Source organism: Eulemur rufifrons, chromosome 7 (assembly GCF_041146395.1).
Source record: "Eulemur rufifrons isolate Redbay chromosome 7, OSU_ERuf_1, whole genome shotgun sequence".
NCBI lineage: Eukaryota > Metazoa > Chordata > Mammalia > Primates > Lemuridae > Eulemur > Eulemur rufifrons.
In genome coordinates, this window is record NC_090989.1 from 114,521,331 (window position 1) to 114,544,958 (window position 23,628).

Here is a 23,628-nt window from a genome sequence, read left to right on the forward strand (position 1 = left end):
CAGAAATGACTACAAAGAACTAAGGATAACACAAGGCTGAATTAAAACGTTCTTTTCATTTGGGTACAAATAAGGTATGTCTTCCATTTGCATTTCCTCATGTTTCTATTCCAGTCAATAATCAACATTCCCTCCCTGGGAAGTAAAAAAAGAAAACCTGTCAACATTTTAAAATGTATCAGAGGAATAACTCAAAAGCTTCCTGGCATTATTATGGTAATAGATGTAAAAGGCACCAGAAAAATAAGGGATTGTATTTGAAAGAAAATTTTGCAACACATATATAGTAGTACTTAATTTTCTATGCAGTATAAATCCTTCAAGACCTAAGTAGCTACTAATTCCAAAAGATAACAGATTCACTGAATAATAGTTTTCATGGAATGCTCATCAATTGGGACAGAAAGAATATAGCTCCCTCGCCAGGCACAGTGGCTCACACCTGCAATCCTACCACTTTGGGAGGTAGAGGCAGGAGGATTGCTTGAGACCAGGAGTTCAAGATCAGCCTGAGCAAGATAGCAAGACCCCATCTCTACAAAAAAATAGAAATATTAGCCAGGCATGGTGACGTGTGCCTGTAGTCCCAGCTACTTGGGGAGGTAAGGTGGAATGATCACTTGGGCCCAGGAGTTTGAGGTTGCAGTGAGCTATTATGACACCACTGCACTCTAGCCTGGGCAACAGAATGAGACCCTGTCTCAAAATTAATTAATTAAAAATAATTAAATAAATATACATATATAAAAAAGAACATAACGCCCTGAACCAGATGCTCAACTCACCAAAGAAGGATGCCATCTGCAAGTGACTTGAAAAGACTGCCATCGTTGGGATTCATGGGTAGAAGATGCTTACAGTCAGGGTCATTCTCTAGGGCTTTGTTTATCCAGTTAACAAAAGCCACTTTTTCTTCCTCTGAAAAAAGAAAATCTTGATAGGCAAATCTCATTTGACAAACTCTATCACAATACAAAGACATACTTCTTAATTTCTGGTCAAAGATAATAAATGACTATTATTAAAACTCTACTAAAACACTATAGGGTTTAAGAAAAGAAGAAAGGTGAATTCATTCCACTTCTTCATCTCACCATATTAGGGGAGAGTAAGGTATATATTTTAAAGAAACACAATAAATATTTGGTTTGATTCGAAGATCTTTCCAAATATTTATTGCTTCTGCAGTCAAATGCACTACCACTGAGCTATACCCCCACACCCAGTGCTTCTGAAATTTAATGAATCAGAAGGAGACCATCAGAGATAAAATAAATAAACATATATACATTTAAATAATGAAAAAAATACAAGAAACAAATATCCATGGCAATAAATTTCACCCCTCAAAAAAGATTTAGAGAGCTATGACTTTCAGCCTACAACAGAAATACTAAATTCAGTCAAGAGTTATTAAAATGAATAAAACAGCTCCGTTTCTGTAGAATTTTTGGTATCAAAAAACTGACACAAATTTAGATACCAGAACTACTCTTGGCCATCATAATCAACTTCTCAACATATGGCTTCTAGTATGGGTACATTGATCTTTAGGCAGAAAATGTCATTGGGCTATGCAGTGAGGCAAATAAGAAGGAGTAAAAATGTTCTACAACTTTATTATTGTTTCACAAATATAAAAATAATTTAACAATCTAAGTCCTCAAACTAAATAATCCACATTCCCATCAGAGGGTATATATGAGCTGGCCTTCCCCATTATTGCCCCAGGTCCTAGAAATAGGTAATTTTTCTGAGGGAAAATTTGGCAGGTACCTCCAAAATTTAATCCATCACACATATACACACACAGAGTCCATAAAGACACAAACATTTACTAATATTTCTTCTTTGTACATATCATAATCTGCCTTCTTATGTTCTTGCCACACCATACATGTCTCCTTAGAGAGACTTAGAATGCAGAGATTTAAAGATCACTAAGATACTGTACCTGCCATCAAGGAATTTTTTTAGTGTAATTATAAAACAAATATGCAAAGAAATGCAACATAAGGGAAATACAGCATACCACTAGAGATATATACGCAATGTTTTAAGAATTTAAAGAAAGAATCACTTCTAGTTAAAGTGACCAAGAAAAGGCTTTATGGAGGAGGTACTATATGAAAGATAGGTTTTCAATAGGTAAAGATGATCAGGGGAAGGATGGATGTTCCAGGTATGGGAACCAGAAATGAGATACCACATCACAACCACTAAGATGGCTGTAATTTAAAAAATGGACAAAACCAAGTATTAGCAAGATGTGAAGAAACTGGAATCCTCATACATTGCTGATGAGAATGTAAAATGGTGCAGCCACTTTGGAAAACAGTTTGGCAATTCTTTAAAATGTTAAACAGAGAGTTATCAAAAGATCCAGCAATTCCACTCCTAGGTAAATATGTAAGAGAATTCAAAGCCTATGTCCACACAAAAAATGTGTTCATGGGTGTTCAGATACCCAACAAGTGGAAACAAACCAAATGTCCATCAATTGATGAAAGGATAAACAAAATTTAGTATTACCCATAGAATGGAATATTCAGCAATAAAAAGAAAATAAGTCCAATATATGCTACAACATGGATGAACCTTAAAATTATGCCATTGAGGAAGCTTGTCAAATGAAACGCCACTAAAAGATGATTCCACTTATATGAATTTCCAGAATATACAAATCTATAGAAATAGAAAGTAGATGGATGGTTGCAGAGGCTTTGGGAAGGGGGAAATGGGGAATGAATGCTAATGAGTATGGAGTTTCTCTTTGGCATAATGAAAGTGCTCTGAGATTAAATACTGATGACAACTGCACAACTCTGAATATACAGAAACCTACTGAATTGTATGCTTTAAAAGGGTGAATTTCATGCTATGTCAACTATATCTCAATAAGGCTGCTATTTTTAAAAAAGCCATTAAATATTCTACATCTTCTTCTAGATAATATTTACATGAATGTATTCATAGGTAAAAAAAAAAAAAACATCCAGCCGTATACTTAGGAATAGTATACTTTATGTACTTTATTAAGCCTATCTTATATTTCAATAAACAAGTAAACAAAAATCTATGGTGATGAACATCAGAAAAGTGGTTACTTCTCGGGAGGACCCGTTACTGGTAACGGCATGAGGGAGCTGCTCAGGGTGATGGAAGTATTCTCTATCTTTACCTGGTTGACAGGTACATGAATGTATACACAGTAAAAATTCATTGAGCTATATACACTTTGCTGAATGTATATTATACCTTAATTTTTTTGTTTTTTGTTTTTTTTTTAAAAAAGCCATTTCAGTAGAATTTTCAGGCAGAAATTGAATTAAGGGGTGAATACCTTTCAAAAAGTGGAGGTAGCAGTTACACGCCACTGCCTCTACCACTGCTTCCTTAGTGGGAAAGGTTAGAAAAAAATTATAACAGATGGGAGAAACTTGTGTGTATCGATAAAGGAAAATCCAAATATGAATAAAGAGAATCAAGAGGATAATTAACAGATTCAGATCTCAAAGGAAGAAAGAGAAAAAAAATTTAGAGGCAATTCTGCCAAAAAGTCAAAAAGCATAGTTCTAATTATGTTCATATAAATAAACGGAACATGGCCAAAGGTTCTTCCACATCTTGACCCTGAAAAGGAAGCTTAGCATGGAGCAAGACACATCATCCTAAGAGTTAACGTGACTCTGGATTTCCTACTGGGCAACAATCCAGTGGTTTTATCAGATTCAAACAAATCAAGTGCTGTGCTCTCTAGTCATTTGGCTAATTGATAAAAGATGAATCACATATTTCGGCTCTTGGAAAATGGAAGACAAAAATCCTTATATAATAATAAGCCTCTCTACCATTTCTAAATGAGGTCTAAAAGTAAAGTCACCAAAAAAGCCATTCAAAAGTCATTATTAAACACATCCGATGCTTAAATATAAACAGCTTCTATTTTGTTGTGTTTAATCTTTTCAATGTAGACTGAGCTTGACACTTAGTAGGAATTCATTAAGTTCAACAATTCTAGGATTTTTTTATTTAGACTTTTCTGAAACAGAGGCATTTCAAATTTAATGGCATGTTATAATTTAGTCTGCAGTATTTTTTCCCCTCAATGATACATAAAATAATTGTATGAATCACAATGAATAGCATCTTAGATTTGATGAAATATGTCACTTACTGAATGAATCAATGACTAAAAGATCAAATTTGGAGTGGCCAGTTACCTGAATAAGAATGCTGTGTGCCCTCACTGGAAATAGATGAAGTTCCTCCAATAGCAGTAATCCCTTCCCTCTTGTTGATTATTTTTCGGAATGTTTTGCTGATATCTTTGCTTTTTAACTCTTGCATTAGCTGGAATGGAACATAAGTAAAACTGAGACTTGATCAGATAATCATTAAAACCTGGCGACATGAAGGATATTTATTTAGACTTATTTATTTGAAATGATACAAAAATAAATACCAATCAGGTATTCCTGCACATATTGCTTATATACACAGATACCTCTCATCATTTTGCCAATAACAAGGTGAACAAATATTTGCACCCCAACCACTGGAACAAATTTTGTTGTAACTAAGCTTAAATTGAACACACTGAAGTTATTATTCTTGACTTGCCATAATCTTTTTTACTGAAAACCTAAGAAATCATTAACTACACGATAAAGATAAAAGAATGCCTTAATGAAGGTATTTTCCTGCCTAAAAGTCTCAAATGCATACATGTTAAATAAGTCAGCTCTTATAGGAAATAACATAGGCTTACAGAAACTCCCTCTCCCAATCACTCTCTCAATGTACTCTCCAGAGATTGGCAAAACTAAATACAATCAGTTCTCCATGCAGCAGCCAAAGTGATTTGTTTTTTTGAGACAAGAGTCTCACTCTGTTGCCCTGGCTAGAGTGCCTTGGCATCAGCCTAGCTCACAGCAACCTCAAACTCCTGGGCTCAAGCAATCCTTCTGCCTCAGCCTCCTGAATAGCTGGGACTACAGGCATGTGCCATCATGCCCGACTAATTTTTTACATATATATTTTTAGTTGTCCAGATAATTTCTTTCTGTTTTTAGTAGAAACGGGGTCTCGGTCTTGCTCAGGCTGGTCTCAAACTCCTGACCTCGAGCGATCCTCCCGCCTCGGCCTCCCAAAGTGCTAGGATTACAGGCGTGAGCCACCAGTGATTTGTTTTTTTTTTTATGTAAATCCAATCATGTCACTTCACACTCTACTCCTCCCACTTCATTGGCTTCCTATTGCTCTTAGAATAAAAACAAAAATTCTACAAGGCCCTACGTGACCTGATTCTGACTTACTTCTCCAGTAACATTCCTTACCCTTATCATCTCAGCTCCAGCCACACTAACCCTTTTTAAAATTGCTTGAGAGTATCCATCATTTCTAAAGCCATGGGGCCTCTACAGATACTGTTACATCTACCTGCCTCCCATATTATTCATTTTCCCCCCACCCACTTTTATCATTTAACATCTTTCTTCAGAATCAGCTCAGTCTTCATAGGTTCAAGGACACCTTTCCCGAGCCCCTGGTTTCTCCAACCTATCCTCCAAGTTCAAGTCCTTCTACTATCAATACAAACTCTCATGGGATCTATACCACTATGTCATAGCAATTATCATAGTTGTTATCTTTTATCCATTTGTGTGATTCAGTCTTCCCCACCACATGTTAACTACATGAAAGCAAGGACTATGTCTTTTTTTGCTCATCACATCATTCACAGTGCCTAGCAAAGTTTCTGGGAAGAGAAAAGCTAAAATATTTGCTTAATGAATAAACAATGCAAAACCACATTATTTCATAGATTGAATTATATGACTGGTCAATAAGCACCGAATTCAACTGTCGTTATTCTAGAGAATGAATTACTATTATCTGCACCTGACTTCCATTCCAACAATTTGAGAATGATTTTTATTCCTTTTTTATGAATAATTTGTGGAAATTATTCCACAAATAATAATTATTATTATAATCATCATCATTTTAAAGCAATGCTTTTTGTGGCCTCTACAGCTGGATCTAACCAAAGCTAGCAATGACATTAATTAAAATTCTGCTTGAAACAAAACGATCAGTAGCCAGGAGAGGATTAGATTACTTACTGACACAAACTCTTCAAAACTGATTTTGCCATCTTTGTTGTTGTCGGCAACTGCGAGAATTTTCTCCACAATCTCGCGCACCTTGTAGCCAGGCAGAGGAAGGCTTGCTTCCTTAAACAGGTCTTGAAGTTCATAGTCACTAACATACCCACTGTTGTCAATATCTGTAAAGATACATTATGAGCTATCAAATATCATTTGTACTCTTTGCTGAAGATATGTAGTCAGAAGGCCATTTGGGGGATTCACAGGCATGCAGAACCTTTCATGTTCGTTTCACAAGTGGCAGTAACCTTTCTTCCTGCACCTGAACTGTACAGGGTGTGCTGTATGCTTTATTTAAAAACTCATTTTTAAATGGAGTTTATCTCCATAGACATAGGGCCACCATATGTATTTTAAGTGATATGTATATATATCAGCAATATACAAAAAGGAACACCCACCCAGACTTTAACTTCTTGATGAAATATACAAAATGAACCTGCTGGCCCCACATTCCATATAAAATATATGCATCATGCAAAATACACATAGGAATTTTTGTTCTACATTTAACTTGGTTGCAGTTCTGTTTCATTTGTCAATAATTCATTGCTTTTTCATTACATATTTATGATACCATTATGTATGCTGAATCATGTTTGATATCATTTTGAGATTAGGTGTTCAAGAAATTCACACCTATATTTGGACTTTTAGAAACAGGTTTCCAGGTGTTTTCATGTCATCATTGAGATGCCCTTCCCTGGGTTTGCCCTAGAGACTAGATATCACTTCTTGACTCAGAACAAAAGTGACACAAAATACTTTTGCCAAGAGTTGGCAGCAGAGCTTTGTATTGTTTTGTTTGTTGCCTGGATCCACCTCGTATAGGTTCTCTTTGCTCATCTGGCAATAGTTGCTTTGTCTCCTATATTTCTTTTTCTTCTCAATAAAAGAGCTCTCATCACTATAATTGAATTAATGTTAAGGATAGAAACTTTTCTTTGGACTCATATGAAAATTTTAGAATTAATACTGTTCAGAACAATGGAATACTTCTAAACTAGAACCACCAATAGCCAAAATATTGGTATAATCACAAAAGGCAGCTAAATTGCTTGATATTGTAATAATACTGCTTTCTTTGAATTTAGAGCAAAATCTCATTATTAGTACATCACCAGTACAGAATTGTTTCCCATAATTCTGAAATTTACAAATAGACTAGGCTGGCTTACTTCTGTACCAGCACTATGGTAGGAAATATTTAAATATAAACAAGATTGAGGAAGATATTTCTGTGCTAACCATCATGCTAAACTAACAAGAATAGGTAAGAGCTAAGGCTCTGAAGACAGACATAGGTAGGTGCTTAAGATCCTAGCGCCATCCCTACAACATCTGAGGTTTTGGTGTAATATGACAAGAATAGAAACAAACCACTTAATGAGCACATATACTGTACCAAGTGATTTGTTAAAAACTTGACTTACATTATTTCATGAAATCCTTACAACAACATTGAGGTAGTTACTAATATTAGTTCCATTTTAAAAGTGAAGAAATAAAGGCTTAAGTTAAATAACCATAAAGATCACAGTTTGAAAAGAAAGATTTTTTTACAACTCAACAACAAAGCAAACAAACTGATTCAAAAATATGCAAAGTGCTTGAACAGACATTTCTCCAAAGAAGATATACAAATGGCCAATAAGCACATAAAGATGCTCAACTTGACTAATCATTGGGAAAATGCAAATCAAAACCATGACATACTACTGTGCACCCATGAGGATGGCTATTTTCAAAAAAACAGAAAGTAATTGTTGGTTATGATATGGAGAAAATGGAATCCTTATACACTGCTGGTGGGAATGTAAGATGGTGCATCCACTAGAGCAAACAGTATGCTAGTTCCTCCAAACATTATATATATAATTATCATATAATTGAGCAATTCCACTTCTGGGTAAACACTCAAAATAACTGAAAGCAAAGAATTGAACAGATATTTGTATACCCAGATCATAGCTGCGTTGTTTACAATAGCCAAAAGCTAGAAACAGTGGGGCACAGTAGCTCACACCTGCAATCCCAGCACTTTGGGAGGGATCACTTGAGGCCAGGAGTTCTAGACCAGCCTGGGCAACATAGTGAGACTCCATCTCTACAAAAAATTTAAAAATTAGCCAGGCACGGTGGCATGCACCTATAAGTCTTAGCTACTTGGAAGGCTAAAGCAGGAGGATCACTTGAGCCCAAGAGTTGGAGACTGCAGTGAGCTAGGATCACACCACCACACTCCAGCCTGGGCAACAGAGCAAGACCCCAACTCTTTAAAAAAAAAAAAGGTGAAACCAACCCAAATGACCACCAGTGGATGAATGGATAAGCAAATATATTATTCAGCCTTAAAAAGTTAGGAAATTCTGACACATGCTACAACATGGATGAACTTTGAGGACATTATACTAAGTGAAATAAGCCAGTCATAAAAAGACAGATATTGTATGATTCTACTTATATGAGGTACCTAGACTAGTGAAATTCATACAGACAGAAAGTAAAGTGGTGGTTACCAGGGGCTGGAGGAGGGAAAAATAGAGAATTATTATTTAATGGGTAGGAAGTTGCAGTTTGGGAGGACGAAAAGAGTTCTGGAAAGGGATGGTGGTAATGGATGCAGAACAATGTGAATGTACTTAACGTCACTATACACCTAAAAATGGTTAAAATGGGAAATTTTGTTATGTATATTTTACCACAATTTCAAAAAGAGAAAAAAAAGAAACAAGACTGAGTAATATTTTAACTCCCCACTTCTCACAGTGGTCTAAAAATACCCCATCTAGTAAGGTTGGACGAGCATGTCTCTAGGTTTCTGAGAAAAGTGGTCTGGTATCAATTAGCAGAGGGCTTGCTAAGTTCACAGGTAGCAGTTTATCTTTTAAATAAAGTCAGCAAGTACATATTCTGGTCGTGTTAACACTTCCCTCACAACAAATTATCTTGCTGTCAAAATTGTTCCATCAGTGAATTGTTTATTCAAAATATCATTAAATAAATATTGTAAGATTATATGTCCATGAGTCATAAAGTTGGTATGCTAAACAAAGAAAATAGATTACTACTTCATTTGTTTTACTAAGATCTTGGTAGTAATTTTATTCAAGCTAACAAACTGCACCTATAAAGTGACAGAAATACCAAACTAGGGGATACATTTTTATTACTTTTCCTGTTTCAATGCTCAAAATAAGCAGAACATTTCAAAAATTGTCTAATTTTTATCTTGAAAAGATTCTGGGCACTGTATAAAATTCTCTATAAAATTTATGATTAATAATTTTCTGAAAAATCATACCATATTCATGCAATGCTCTAATGACAAATATGCCTTTCCCATGGAGAAGTGGAAGGGCCCAGAGATCTGTTTTATAGCAATGATTTGTAAATCATGAGCTGAGTTTCACTGTTTTTTGGGGGGTGGTGGGTAACTTTATTTTTTAAACTTAAATTTTTCTTCATATTGGTCTCTAAAACTTATCCTGAATTGCATTTTACGTACATTAATTTTAGTTATTATTTCCTGGGTTTGTGAGAAATCTAAGCACAAGACCAACTGTGATCATTATATCCTCCCTGGTCTTCCACATAACTCTGTTTGTCATGGAGTGCCCTGTTGCACTAGAGAAGGATCCTGACAAGTATGAGACTGAGACGGTGGTGTCATTGTCCCAGTGTCTATTCACTGTGCTCACCTTTCACTGGGTTCACCTTTCACTTGCATGCATTTGCAGACTAAAGAAAAAAATGGTGTTTATAATCTCTTTGTTTACCATGGATTTCCTAAGAACAAAATGCAGAAGAATTGAGATTTAAGAGAGTATGAGGAAATTTTTTTGGAAGAAAAATACAAAGCTGTCAAAATGATAATGTCATAAAGACAAAACACTAAGTGGCTTTAAAAAGTGAAAGAGGAAAAATAAGACATATGGCCTTTAAAATCAATACTAAGACTTTTTAAATTATGCATGAGAGAGAAGGAAGACATATGACCTTTTAAAACAATACCAAGATTTTTAAAATATTGTGCATGAAGTCAGAAAGTGTTACTGTTAGTGACAAAGACATGAAGGCCAGAGTTCAGTGTATACACAAGGAAGTGTTTCTGTATTTTTTCTCTGTAATAAGGATACCATGTTAAGTGTATTCAGTTACACTGTCATTCATTAACCTGAATTATTCTCTGCAAAGAAATGATCAAAGAACTCAAAGTCCAATTCACCTAGAAATTCAAGCCAGTCCTAGCTTATCGCTCAGAAAGAACACAGTAAAGCCTAGATGAGAAAAAAAGGAACAGATCTGGGAATAACTGGGCGGTGGTAGAAGACATAAAAGGTATTGTTCCCTTCTAAAGTCTGCCATCGAACAGAACAGTAATGTCATATTTACTTTTTCTTGAGCATACCTATTTTATTAAATGCTTCTTGTAGCTCTTCAAGCTCCTCCCGAGAAATGGTAGTGGTACTGTTTTCCATCTTTGGACAGGAAGGACTACCTTCAGGTCTTTATATCTAGAAAAAGCAATATTATAAAAAACATTAGTCCTTTGGAAACATTTATCTAAGCAACGTAAGGTATAGAGGAAGTACATTCTCTAGCAGAAATCAACCATTAGGTCTGGCTGACAAGGAACAAATAGGAGTAGGTTCCCCGGTAACACTCTCTCCCAGCCAAACAATAACTGAGACTCAGTAAGGGGAAGAAAACACCTGTTTTTCACACCTTGTACTTTTACAGGGCACAGATATTTCTCAATAGCCTGTGTAATTTTTATTTACATTTTATCCATTTCAGTAAAATAAGCAATTCAAGTTTGAGAAAAGTATAGCATTTATAAATGTAAATGATGAAGTCAGAAAGTAAAATTTAAAGACATGAGTAATATCCACAAAAAAAGGTAAAGTAAGTTAGAGTCTGCTCATCGTGGGATGTAGTTTGTGGTTTTATATTCAGCTTTACAATATCCAACCTTTGCCACATCCCTTCCTCTTCCCTGGGCAAGGTCTGTGAGGGTCTGTGGAGCCCTTCTTACTCTAAGTGTTGCCCTTATTTTGAGTAGGCAAGACAAACTAAAAAGAAAAAAAAAATCATGTAAAACTAGGCTGTAAGTAAGAAGGTGGTGTTCATTACAGAAAATAATTAACAAATGCCCTAAACAGAAAATTAAAATCACCCATAATCCTACTGTCTGGAAATATCAACTAGCATCTTTTTGTTGCCTTTATTTTCTAAGCACATGTGTACCTTTTTTGAGGGAAGAACAAAGTGTCCATTCTATCTTAGTTATAGTACTTTTAGGTTACTTTTGGTACTTTTTTTTTCTTGTCCTAACACACTGTCATTATGTTTCCATGTTGTTCATCAATGCAATATTTAATGGCCACATATTACTGTATTATAACTTGGTAAATCTCTTACTTATCTCAGGGTGTTTGCATTGCTTCCAGTATTTCATTATTAATGTTTTAATGAACATCCTTATAGATAAATCTTTGTTCGTATCCATGTTTATTTCTGTATAATAAATATTTACAAGTAGAATTACTTACATTTTTAAGACTTCTGAAATATAGCAGTGCAACTCTGATTTTTAAAATGACTTAGTGGTTTAACTATTCAATGTAAAGCTAAAGATGACTATGAATTATGCTGTATTCCTCTTATATACAATTAGTTATATCAGACAGTTGATATATGCCTTAGAAAATAAGTGAAAATGAATGAGTACTTATAAGACAACAGGAATTGAAACTAAATGGGAAATCTTTTTATACACTTTTATAGATTTATATAGGAGGTTCAATACATCCCTAATTTTCTAGGGAAGCACAATTTTCAAAATAATTTATTCACTGAAATTCACCATTGATCATTTTAAAATAATATTAAATTGTGTGACGCACTCTAAGAGTATGGCTCATTTATGATTGCTATACCAATTTGTTTATGATTTTTGATGTTTTTCCAAATCATATATTTCTCTTTCAATTTTTTGGAGTATGGTTCTAATTAAATGCACAGTTGAATCTTTTGTTTAAATATACCATTGTCCGCTATTTAATTCCACACTTTTTTTTTTTAATCTGAAGAGCTCAAGTCAGTGGAATAGGAAAAAGTCATCTTACTCCCCAGATGCAGTTTCTTATATCTGAGCATTAGAATTCTCACTTTTAGGTTTTACTATATTTAAAACTACATACAGGCATACTTATCTTTTGTTAAAAAGAGATTAAATCATCCTTTTAGGACTTTTAAGCATAATTCCCTGGGTCTGCAAAATGCTACTTCTATTGTGGCTGACTTTAGATCTCTGTGGTCTTGGCCATCCTGCATATCCTTTCCTGTACTCAAAATGGTTTCTATCCCTTGCCTCAAATTTTAAAAATAGCACTCCAGTTTTACCATTTGCACTCTACAGAAAGGCTGCAAATTAACAGTACTTATATTGACCTTGCATTTGAAATGATAAAAATAAACCTGGAGCTCTATTCTTTGCTCATGCCTATTCAAATCATTTGTTAATTACATAAAATATTTTTATGCTGCCATAATCAGGCAAAACCAGCATTTAAACATATCGAAAAAGCAATTTACCCACACAATGTTATGGGTTTTTTTTTTTTAATTTTTAAAGCTTTGTTTTTATATGTAATAAAGATGTTGCTTTGAGTCCTTTGGTACTTAAAAGAAACAAATAGAAAAATATAGAATGATCTTCAAGTTATACAGGCAGTTCCCAACTTACGATGGTTTGACTTACAATTTTTGTACTTACGATGATGAAAAAGCTATATGCATTCAGCATAAGGCAGTACGATATTCTCTCACAATGCTGGGCAGCAGCAGGCAGCCACAGCTCCCACGATCATGAGAGTGAACACCCGATAAGCTACAGTTTACCATGTTGCCAGAAGACTTTGCCCAACTGTTAAGTTAATGTGTTTTGAGCACATTTAAGGTAGGCTAGGCTAAGCTATCATGTTCAGTAGGTTAAGTGTATTAAATGCATTTTTGACTCATGATATTTTCAACTTACAATGGGTTTATCAGGACATAACCCCACAGTAAGTTGGGGAGCATCTGTATTCTTAAAAGAACAAAGCAAGGTGCAAAAAAGTAAGTATGGCAGGGGGAAGGGGAGTGATATATCAATTATATATTTATATTAATAAAAAATTTCTGGAAGCATATAAGAAAATGGTTAACAGTAATTGATTCTCTGGGGGAAATGAGGAATTGGGGCAGGGCGTATATACTTTTCAATATATACTTTTTGTATTTTTTAGACCCTTTTAGTATTTTCTTTAGACCATAAAGCCTACCAGGAAAAAAAAACTGAAAAACAAAGGCAATTGTGGTAAAACACTGAAAAAAATAAAGCAAATACTACTGGTCTGAAGGTACACATTACTGATTACAGATAATAAGATTATCCAGTACCTATACCTACCTATATGTGACAATTATAAATAAGAGCACCTATATTTTCTTACAAAGCAAAAACTATGATTAAAATAGTAAAATAATTTATAGTTTTTCACAAAAGCATAAAGACTTAGTAGTAGAGTGGTTAATGAAAACTATATTGCTTCTTTTACATGTACAGAATCATGCATAAATACATTGTATCAATATTTTTCTATGTTTTTGCAAAATTATGATACTGTTAGGATTCTCCAAAAACTACAGCATATGGTGTACCTTAACATGCATTTTTACATGCACAATAAACTTATTGGGAGCAAAATATCCCATTGGCTGAGAAAACATAGGCGTTTGATTTGATGTGTAAGACTATCCTAGTTACATGATCTCCAAATAAATTACTTGCTGTGGTGTTTTTCAATGAAAAAATGTTTCTACTACAATAAAACAGGACAGGCTTTTTAAAAATTTATGGAAGAGAATGTATCCAACAACTAAAGTTTCAAAATAGTATGCAAAATTTCAGAAGAAAAGCCCAGTGACCCAATAACTATCAACCTAATATTTATTTTTGTTCCTAGTCTTACACTTAATTAATGTGCCATATACTATCCTAAGTGCTTTGTATGCATTCTCATTTAATCCTCACTACTCCACGAGGTAGGTCCTGTTCCCGTTTTGGCATTTGAAAAAGGGATGTTTCATGGCACTGAGTAACTTTCTCAAGGTCTCAAAGTGAATAACTTTCTCTCTCAGTCTCACAACTAAGCTATGACAGAACCCAAGTATGTATCATTCCTGCCTCTAGGCTAGGATGCAGGCCTCCCAAATATCATCTGATATCAAGCCCTATAAATATGTATTTACATAATAGTCATAAATAATTTATACTATCTATTATATACTTATAAAATAAGAACTTGCATTTTTAAAAGAAATCAGCTTCTGTAAAGTGTTGGGGGAAAAGTTCCAGCTAGATCAACTCATATTATCAAGCACATTACACTTGTCAGTTCTGAAACACTCTAGAATACAGTTACTAAAATTCACTTTGCAATTTTAGAAACGAAGAAAATGTCACTTAATCAGTATCCAAATACCTGGCATTGAAGCATACATACCTGGATGCCTGAGAAAGCAGCAATTAAAATCCCTACTCTCTTACTGCAAGCATCATAGGTAGTTTTAAAGAAAGGATTGATAATTACTTCACACTAAAGTATGAATGACCAATAAACATTTAAAGGGTCAATTCTTCCAACCATATTTACATTACTGTTTAATCAATATTTATAAATCAGCAAATTAATGAATCATATCTGTTTCTCGAAAGCATACTAAATGGAAAAAGCAAACTGCTAAAGGATATATACAGTATACCATTTATTGTAAATTATAAAAACAAAATACTAAATATGTTGCTTATGATGCCACACATATGTAGTAAAACTTAAAAAACACATGAAAATAACACAACAAATTCAGAATAATGGTTGTTTATGGAGAGTAAAGCAAGGGGAAGGACTTGATGGTAGGGCTGGATCTATTACCTTTTTAAATAAAGACACAGTGGAAGCAATTGTGGTAAAACTTTAATGTCTGTTCAATCTGGGAAGTACATGGATATGTTATATTATTTCTATATTTTTCAGTTTTTTAACAACTCATAATATTTAAAAAATTATTCTTAAAGAGAAAAAAGATGCTTCTTAATCCAAAGCTACAAACCACTAATAACAGAAGCTCAAACAGTAAAAATGATAAAAAAAAAAAAAAAACAAAGACCAAGAATATGTTTTGGAATAGGAGAAATTTTCCTAAGGCTTTGGGAAAGTTTTTTTTTTTTTTTTTTAAGTACTTCAGTACTTCAATTTTGAACAATTAAAACAGTGAATATTATTGTGGCAGAAAAACTAATTGAAATATTAAGTTGCATTTATTCTTTTCCCCCCTCAATTAAGGCAATAACAATTTCTTGTGTGGCAGCACAGAATGCAAAACTAGCCTGGAATCTGTGGTTCCCTCAGTCTTTGGGAGGAAGCATAAACCTATGAAAGGGCTTACTTAGGTTGGCTGTCCTGGAAATGGGCAGGTAGGCACCTCTGAGAAACCACTAGATGAAGAAGGCAAAGAGGGGGAGAAATTACTCCAGTGGGGAGAAAGGGAAATCTGTGGATGCCAGCAAGGAAGACTGCTGCCCCAGAGGTAGCAGGTGTAACAGAACCTCTACCAGAAGGGACCTGCAGCCTAAGCCAAGGGGTATTTCCCAGGTCGACACTAAGGACTGATGTGCAAGGATAGAAGACTTCCTCTAAGTCTTTTAATTCACTTAAGACCCTAGAAAAACAGAGGCTGAGGGGCAGATTCCAGGTGCCCGAGACTTGACAGTATTTTGGAAGGATGAGTCATCACAGTGAAAATAAAGTTGCTTTAAAGAATGTAAAGAAATGTGATATTTCTTTCATATCTGACTTTTATGGAAAAAGCCTTAATAGTATTTCTCTGAAGAATTGTTCCAAAGTATTTCAGTATCTCTGGTGAGTAGAAGTTCTACTGATGTCCTGTGTTGTCCTCCCATTCTTCTTAAATTATTCTCTCATCTCTCACTGCAACTCTCTCCTTTTCCTATGCTACGTCCTATTTTGAGCTTTCCATTACAAGTTTAAAGATCACAAGGTCACTGGAATAAATCACTATGTGAAAAAAGTAAATAGCTAAGAAATATTATTTAATTGAAGAGTTTTCTTTCTAATTTAAAGGAAAACCTGGAAAATGTTTTCATTTATGTATATTTCCAGCAATCTCCTTATTCAACCACATTTTACAACAGGGAGCTGCATCTTTCATTTTGCAAAAAGTAAATATTCATATTCCATATCAACCTGTTAATTTTTTACTAGGTTTTCTCTAGTTAACTAGAATGTCTAGTAACTCTTGAATATAAGTATGAATTGGGATATGATTTACTTTGTTAAATATTAGTCTCCTACTCTACATACCAACCTGCACTGCTCTTTGGACAGAGGGCGTAATATATTAAAAGGGTATAATATAATTCGAATTTTTTCCTGAGCATCCTTCGGCACTGAAAGAACTGGGCTCATCTTTTTTTGTTTATTCTACAAGGGGCAGCTATGCTAGAAAAACTTTTCTTAGAAAGTGTTTAATTTGATTGCCAACAGCCTGGATTTGCCAAATCCTGAATTACTTTTAAAATTCATTGTTAAAAAGACTTCTATTTTCAAACAAGCAGAATAATTCTTAAGTGCCTAGACAATCCTAGAGACCTTGAGAACATCATTTAAGCATCATTATAAAGCATTAAGTCAGGGATACCACACATGGGGTGAAGTGACACTTGGTTCCAAACTGACTCTTGTGACCTCTTAAATGGAGGCCCAGAAATCCCCTACAAAAACAAACAAAATGAAAAATAACAGTATACTGTTATCTTAATGTTGGGGCTTTTTCTTTGCTTCAGTATTTCCAAGTATTTACCATTTTACTGCTCCCCACGCTGCCAAATTAATGTGCTCTCTGCCCCCTACTATCAATCTGACAGCTTGGACTTCCAGCTTTGGCTTAAGGTCCATTCCCCTGTGTCCTTAACTCTTTCCCACTGGCATAAGACATGATCATCTCTGTCTTTTCCTTTACTTAGTGTCTTTATCTCTTATGTATTATTCAGTTCACATATATTAATTTATTTTTCATTATGTGTTGCTTTGTAGTGGTCTTATTTTGCTATTTTATTCTCATTCCACCCTCCTAACATCATTGTTTGCTACTTGCAGGTAAAAGATATTTTATTATTTTTATATTCCCAGTGGCCTTATTGTGTTGTGTATGTGGGGAAAGGTTAGTAAATTTCATTAGTAGTGATGTTTCTCTTCACAGAGCAAGAATAGATAACAAAGGGCCAAACAAAACAATGGCTTGTGAGAAATGTGCCACCAATAGACAAGAGATGAAGAGTTTTTATACCTCAATCACTAGTTATCTTCATTCACTTACCCACTTATGCATTATTTATTCAATGACAACTTATTGAGCACTTGTTTACTGGTTTACTCTGCTGAACATTAGAGGATTAGCAGCACAAAGACTAATTCGATAGCATTCAGGGTTTTTGGGGATTTTGTTTTTTTTTTTGAGACAGGGTCTCACTCTGTCACCCAGGCTGGAGTGCAGTGGTGTGATCATACCTCACTGCACCCTTGAACTCCTGGGCTCAAGCGATCCTCCTGCCTCAGCCTCCCTAGTAGCTGGGACTACAGGCACATGCCACCACACCTGGCTAATGTTTGTATTTTTTGTAGAGATGAGGTCTCACTACGTTGCTCAGGCTGGTCTTGAACTCTTGGCCTCAAGCAATTGTCCCACTTCAGCCTCCCAGAGTGCTAGGATTACAGGCGTGAGCCACTGTGCCAGGCCAAAACTGATTTTTTTCTGTAAAGAATACAGTCTTATGATTATTTCTGTATGATTGACAAATTATTATAGAATCACCTCTAATCACTTGCTATTTAAATATGGATAAAAAAGGGCCTCTTTGTACAGTATTTACCACTTATTATAGCAGTCACTCAGCATAGATGGCTTTGGGATGGAAGTTTCTACACTAATTGTAGCCAAGGCAATTGTATCATGAAAAGGTGATGTGAGAAGATGCATGAGTTTAAGAGAAAACAAGAATAAGACAAAGAACAAAGACTTAAGAAAACAGAAAGAAAAGTTCTTGTAAAAAACATCTGGTATGTAAAGGATTCATGTTGTGGCAAAACTATCTCTTTCTTTGTTAAACCAAAGTGCAAGTCAGAGGGAGGCATGACCCAAACCAGAATACCAACATAAAAGCATGTGGTGAGTCAACAAGTATTTTGTGAAGGCAGAAATTGACTTAGATTAAAAAAAAAAAAAAAAGGTTGTACAGAAGGAATAACCATCCCAAGGAAAGACACCATATTGAAATCAAAGCTGCTGGTACCAAAGCTCCGATCTTTACTTTTTCACGTATGGGGTTTGGTCACCCAAGCACAGAGGTTCAAATGTTATTTGACTTGCAAAGATGTGGAAACAACCCAAATGCCCATCACTACATGATTGGATTAGTAAACTGTGGTATATGTATACCATGGAATATTACTCAGCTATAAGAAATAACGAAGATATGGCCGGGCGCGGTGGCTCACGCCTGTAATCCTAGCACTCTGGGAGGCCGAGGCAGGTGGATCGCTCGAGGTCAGGAGTTCGAGACTAGCCTGAGCAAGAGTGAGACCCCGTCTCTACTAAAAATAGAAAGAAATTATATGGACAACTAAAATATATATATACAAAAAATTAGCCGGGCATGGTGGCGCATGCCTGTAGTCCCAGCTACTCGGGAGGCTGAGGCAGGAGGATCGCTTGAGCCCAGGAGTTTGAGGTTGCTGTGAGCTAGGCTGAAGCCACGGCACTCACTCTAGCCCGGGCAACAGAGTGAGACTCTGTCTCAAAAAAATAAAAAAAAATAAAAAAAAAAAAGAAATAACGAAGATACGACATCTCTATGGTTCTCCTGGAGAGAGTTGGAACCCATTATATTAAGTGAAGTCTCCCAAGAATGGAAAAACAAGCATCACATGTACTCACCAGAAAATTGGTTTCCCTGATCATCACCTAAATACACATCTGGGATGGATACCAATCAGATATCAGACTGAGGTGGGGGGTGGGGGGAGGGGATGGGTGTATGCGTACATAATGAGTGCATTGTGCACCGTTTGGGGAATGGTCACGCTTGAAGGTGCTGACTCGGGGCGGGGTGGGGGGGGTGGGGGGGGAGGGGATGGATATATACCTACATGATGGGTGCAACGCGCACTGTCTGGGGAACGGACACGCCTGGAGCTTTGACTTGTGGGAACAGGCGGTACATGGGCAACGTATGTAACCTGAAATTCTGTATCCCCCATAATAAGATGAAATAAAAATAAATATAAAAAAAACCAAATGTTATTTGACTTGTGCAACTGAACGAATGAGTGTGTGAAGTTAGAGTTGCTTCTTGAATGGTTAAATCAACATATCAAAAAAAAAACTTGGTCTCTTCTCACACACCTACCCATTATCCCTGGTTAACACCAAACATGTGCTATTCAGTTTTGAAATCCAAAGACTTCAAGTTGTTAACTGTGGAAGTACCTATTGAAGGAATGGCCTAGGCAAAGAGGGAAAATATGTAAAGTTGCCTCACCTCTGGTCCCTCTGCTCTACCCAGGTGGGTACGCTAATGGATCTGCCATGCCCCCAATGACACAGACACTGCTCCCCACTGTGGCCTCTCTAAGGGGCAGGAAAATCTTTGCCTCTTTGTTAGTGGAGCCAAGGTTAATAATTTTCTTAGCTGAGAAATAGGAAACTATATTAAAAGTATATATAAAAGGTACAAAGTAGGATTTACTGATCAAAAGCATAATAAAGAGTATCCATATTAGACTTTGATTGGAACAACTGGAACCCATGTATGAAAGAAAGGAAAGAACTTAAGTCACCAGTATTTCTCTGACGGCTCAAGTCCCCTCTAAATTCAACATTAAATGAATATAGACAACTTGTAAGCAGAGGAAATTAGAATCTATGAAGTGGTAATCAGTTCTCCTCAGGACCTGCTGACCAATGAGGCCCCATGGCCACAAGCTCAGTAACACTTCCAATCTATAGCCCATGAAAATTCTTCCTGGTTCCTGAAGTCCCAGATGAAAAAAGAGGCCCTTTCCCATTTGACTCCCCAACCTTCACCCCTTTCCTGATGTGTCCATGATGCCAGTCCCCTAGAAATCCCGTATTTGCCTCTAAGCCTACGGAGGCCAGGCAGGGGCTGTGAAAGGGATCTGGAAGGAGCAGCCACCGCTGAGCTCCAAAGGACTGTTGTCAAGAGGAATGAAGCCCAGGATGGCTGGATCTTCTGATTTTTCAAGGGAAGCCAGAGATCCATATTTTTATGTGAAATTTGATTTTTTTTTTGAATTTGCAAAATCTGGTTTAATTCAGATTTGGGGAGGGGGGCACACTGTGAAAATACATATGCAAAGGAACCTAATCAATGCTAGACAAACAATGTATTAGTTTACAGTATAACAGAATAACCACAAATTTAAAGGCTCAAATTGAGTCCATCAGCTGCAAATACAATTTCATATTTGTCTCAAGTGGCTATTTAATATCAAGTGGTGCCAAGTTCCTCCAAAGCACCTAATGACCTCCCAGCCTTGGAAGGAGTTTCACCACAGTCTCAGAAGAAATCCCAGTCATGCCTTTAATTCTTTTGGCCCTTGGGAGTCCTTGCTACCCAGACAGAAATGCAGGCGACGGATTTCCTGAAATTTGATTTTTAAATTTTGGCAAATAATTTGAATTATTATAAAGCACCATGTGTGCCACATGAATCCTCCAGTCTATTAAATTTGTTTCCACACCTCCTTGATTCTGTTACTTCACTTGGCCTCTTCACAAGGCCTTGGTTGAAATGCTGTGCGTTTCTTTAGAAACATTTCCATCAGTTGGACGCACTGATGCGTACCTGTAGTCCTAGCTACTTGGGAAGCTAAGTTCCCGCTTGAGCCCAGGAGTTTTAATCCAGCCTAGGCAACATCGTGAAACCCAGATTCTCTTATAAGAAGGAAGAAAAAAAGAAAAGAAACACTCTCACCAAATTAGCTCACTCTGAGGGACAGAATAAAACATTTTGTCTCTTAATGTGTCAAAACCCAACCTCAGTTTTGCACCACTCATCATTATCCCTGAACCCAAACAGCGGCATTTCAAAGTGTCAGTGCCTCTGAAAGATGAGGGGCCAGCAGGTCATGAGCCAATTAATCACGGAGACTTTCCTAGCTCAGGTAACTGGACCTTTCCAGCATCCCAGGATCTTTTTTCTTCTCATTTAGTATTTATATCCCTATCTACTCTCCCCTACCCCCACATCCACTTTAGGACTTCCTTGGTTCTCTGAGAAAATTCAACACATGGTTATTACCAAATTCCCATCATTAATAATGTTATAATATTAATTCACAATTGCAAAGATACAGAATCAAGTTAAATGGCCATCAATTCATGAGTGGATAAGGAAAATATGGTATATATATGCCATGAAGTACCACTCTGCCATAAAAAGGAATGAAATAATGTCTTTTACAGCAATTTGTATGGAACTGGAGACCATTATCCTAAGTATCTCAGGAATGGAAAAACAAATACTTCATGTTCTCACTAATAAGTGGGAGCTAAATGATGGGTACACACAGTCACAAAGAGATGTGAAGAACATTGGAAACCAAGAAGGGGGGAAGGTGAGAGGAGGGTTAGGAATAAAAACTTACCTATCCATAAAAACTATTCTGGTGACAGTACACTAAAAACCCTGACTTCAGCTTTATACAGTGTATCTGCATAACAAAACACTTGTACCTCCTTAATATTTTGAAATAAAAAATAATAATGTTACAATATTAACACTTTGAGTATAATTTCCTCAACATGTTTTGTTTTCTTCTCCAGCAACTATTTCCCTTCTGGGAAAAGTCCTAACTTTAGTTTTGGAGTTTCACTCGTATCCTATAATTCATCCATGCCATCTGGGTGAGGCTCCAGGTCCAAGCCAAGTGATATATCATATTCCCTGGCCACAGTGATTTTGGTTTAGAAATAAGCATAAAACCCAACTGAAGCCAACAAGACATGATGGGGTTTTTGTGGAGCTCTCTGTAATGAGAGTCCCCACACAATCCTCTGAATCAGTGAGGAAGCAGAGGTCAGAGCAGCTTCAGCCATCATGTCTCCAGCACGGAGAGGACCCAAAGCTAAGAATAAAGCCAAAACCAACACAGCTGGAAGTAGAGCCAAACAGGGAAGAGAAAACACATCCTGTCAGGGTTGAGTTCTGAATCCCACTGTACTAAAGTCCTTATACATTTTTGGTTACTCAAAACAATTTTTTTAAAGCCATGTAAACTGGGTTTCTATTGCTTTCAACAAGAGCCTAGGCCAGGAGCAGTGGCTCACATCTGTAATCCAGAACTTGGGAGGATCACTTGAGACCAGGAATTCTAGACCAGCCTGGGCAACATAGTGAGACTCATCTCTACAAAAATTTAAAAATTAGCCAGACATGGGGGCATGCACCTATAGTCCTAGCTACTTGGGAGGCTGAGGTGGGAGGATTGCTTGAGTCCAGGAGTTTGAGGCTATAGTGATTTATAATCGCACTACTGCAGTCTAACCTAGGCTATAGAGCAAGACCCAGTCTAAGTCTAAACTGATATACAGATAGCAATGACAGACAATCTACATAAAGAAAATGGAAGGGAGGGTCACTTCCTCAAAGAATGGAGACTATCTGGGCATTCTGAATTGGGAAAGGAAATTAATCATAATTATATTTTCTGAATAAGTTTATATCTAGACAAGAAGCATTATTTTTGTCCTAACTTGTATTTTCCCACCACTACAACTAATCCCAGAAATTCAATGCCTCAGTGAACCACAGAAAAGTCAATTTATAGTTGTTCCCACATTTGATCAGCAGTATTAAGGATATATTCACAGTATAAAGGCCTCTGGACCTATGGCTTCTTTGTACCTTTTGTCCCCTTCCCTTCATCCAGAAAAATTCTTCCTATTCTCTTTTCATTCATCTTCAGCTAAAGATGACAAACTACATAGTAATATGAGAAATGGGCAGATCTTTCTGGTATGAGGCAGGGCAAGGCAATCTAGCTGTAATGACATTCAAAGTCAACAAATCATAAAAATCAGAAAACTTCTAATGTTTTGCATGTAGAGAGAGGAAAAAGTAATTTACCCAATCTCTAGGGGTAAAAAAAATATGTGTCTAAGATGTTTTCAGATTTATACAACATCCCACCGAAAACAGGTACAGTTAAGCAGCAAGTCCCTTTAAGTTAGATTTCCAAAGGGGTACTTGACCCAGATCTCAGTAAACCTACACTGTAATTTGCTGTGTGGCACCTTTTGACTGGGA

General features: G+C 36.1%; 1 protein-coding gene across 2 annotated transcripts in view; it reads right to left on the reverse strand.

The window, feature by feature from the left end:
- PLS1 (plastin 1) overlaps positions 1-16,116 on the reverse strand; it is a 51,686-nt gene extending 35,570 nt beyond the window's left edge. The window contains exons 1-5 of one of the 2 annotated variants that reach the window (XM_069475381.1): positions 15,835-16,116; positions 10,585-10,690; positions 6,129-6,292; positions 4,224-4,353; positions 786-918 (exon numbers count right to left, since the gene is read on the reverse strand). In XM_069475381.1, the coding sequence (XP_069331482.1) occupies positions 786-918; positions 4,224-4,353; positions 6,129-6,292; positions 10,585-10,654 (497 nt within the window). In that variant the 5' untranslated portion in view covers positions 10,655-10,690; positions 15,835-16,116. Of the gene's footprint in view, positions 1-785; positions 919-4,223; positions 4,354-6,128; positions 6,293-10,584; positions 10,693-15,834 lie in introns of those variants that run through there. The other variant, XM_069475380.1, reaches the window with a different exon arrangement.
- Positions 16,117-23,628: the final 7,512 nt, after the last annotated feature.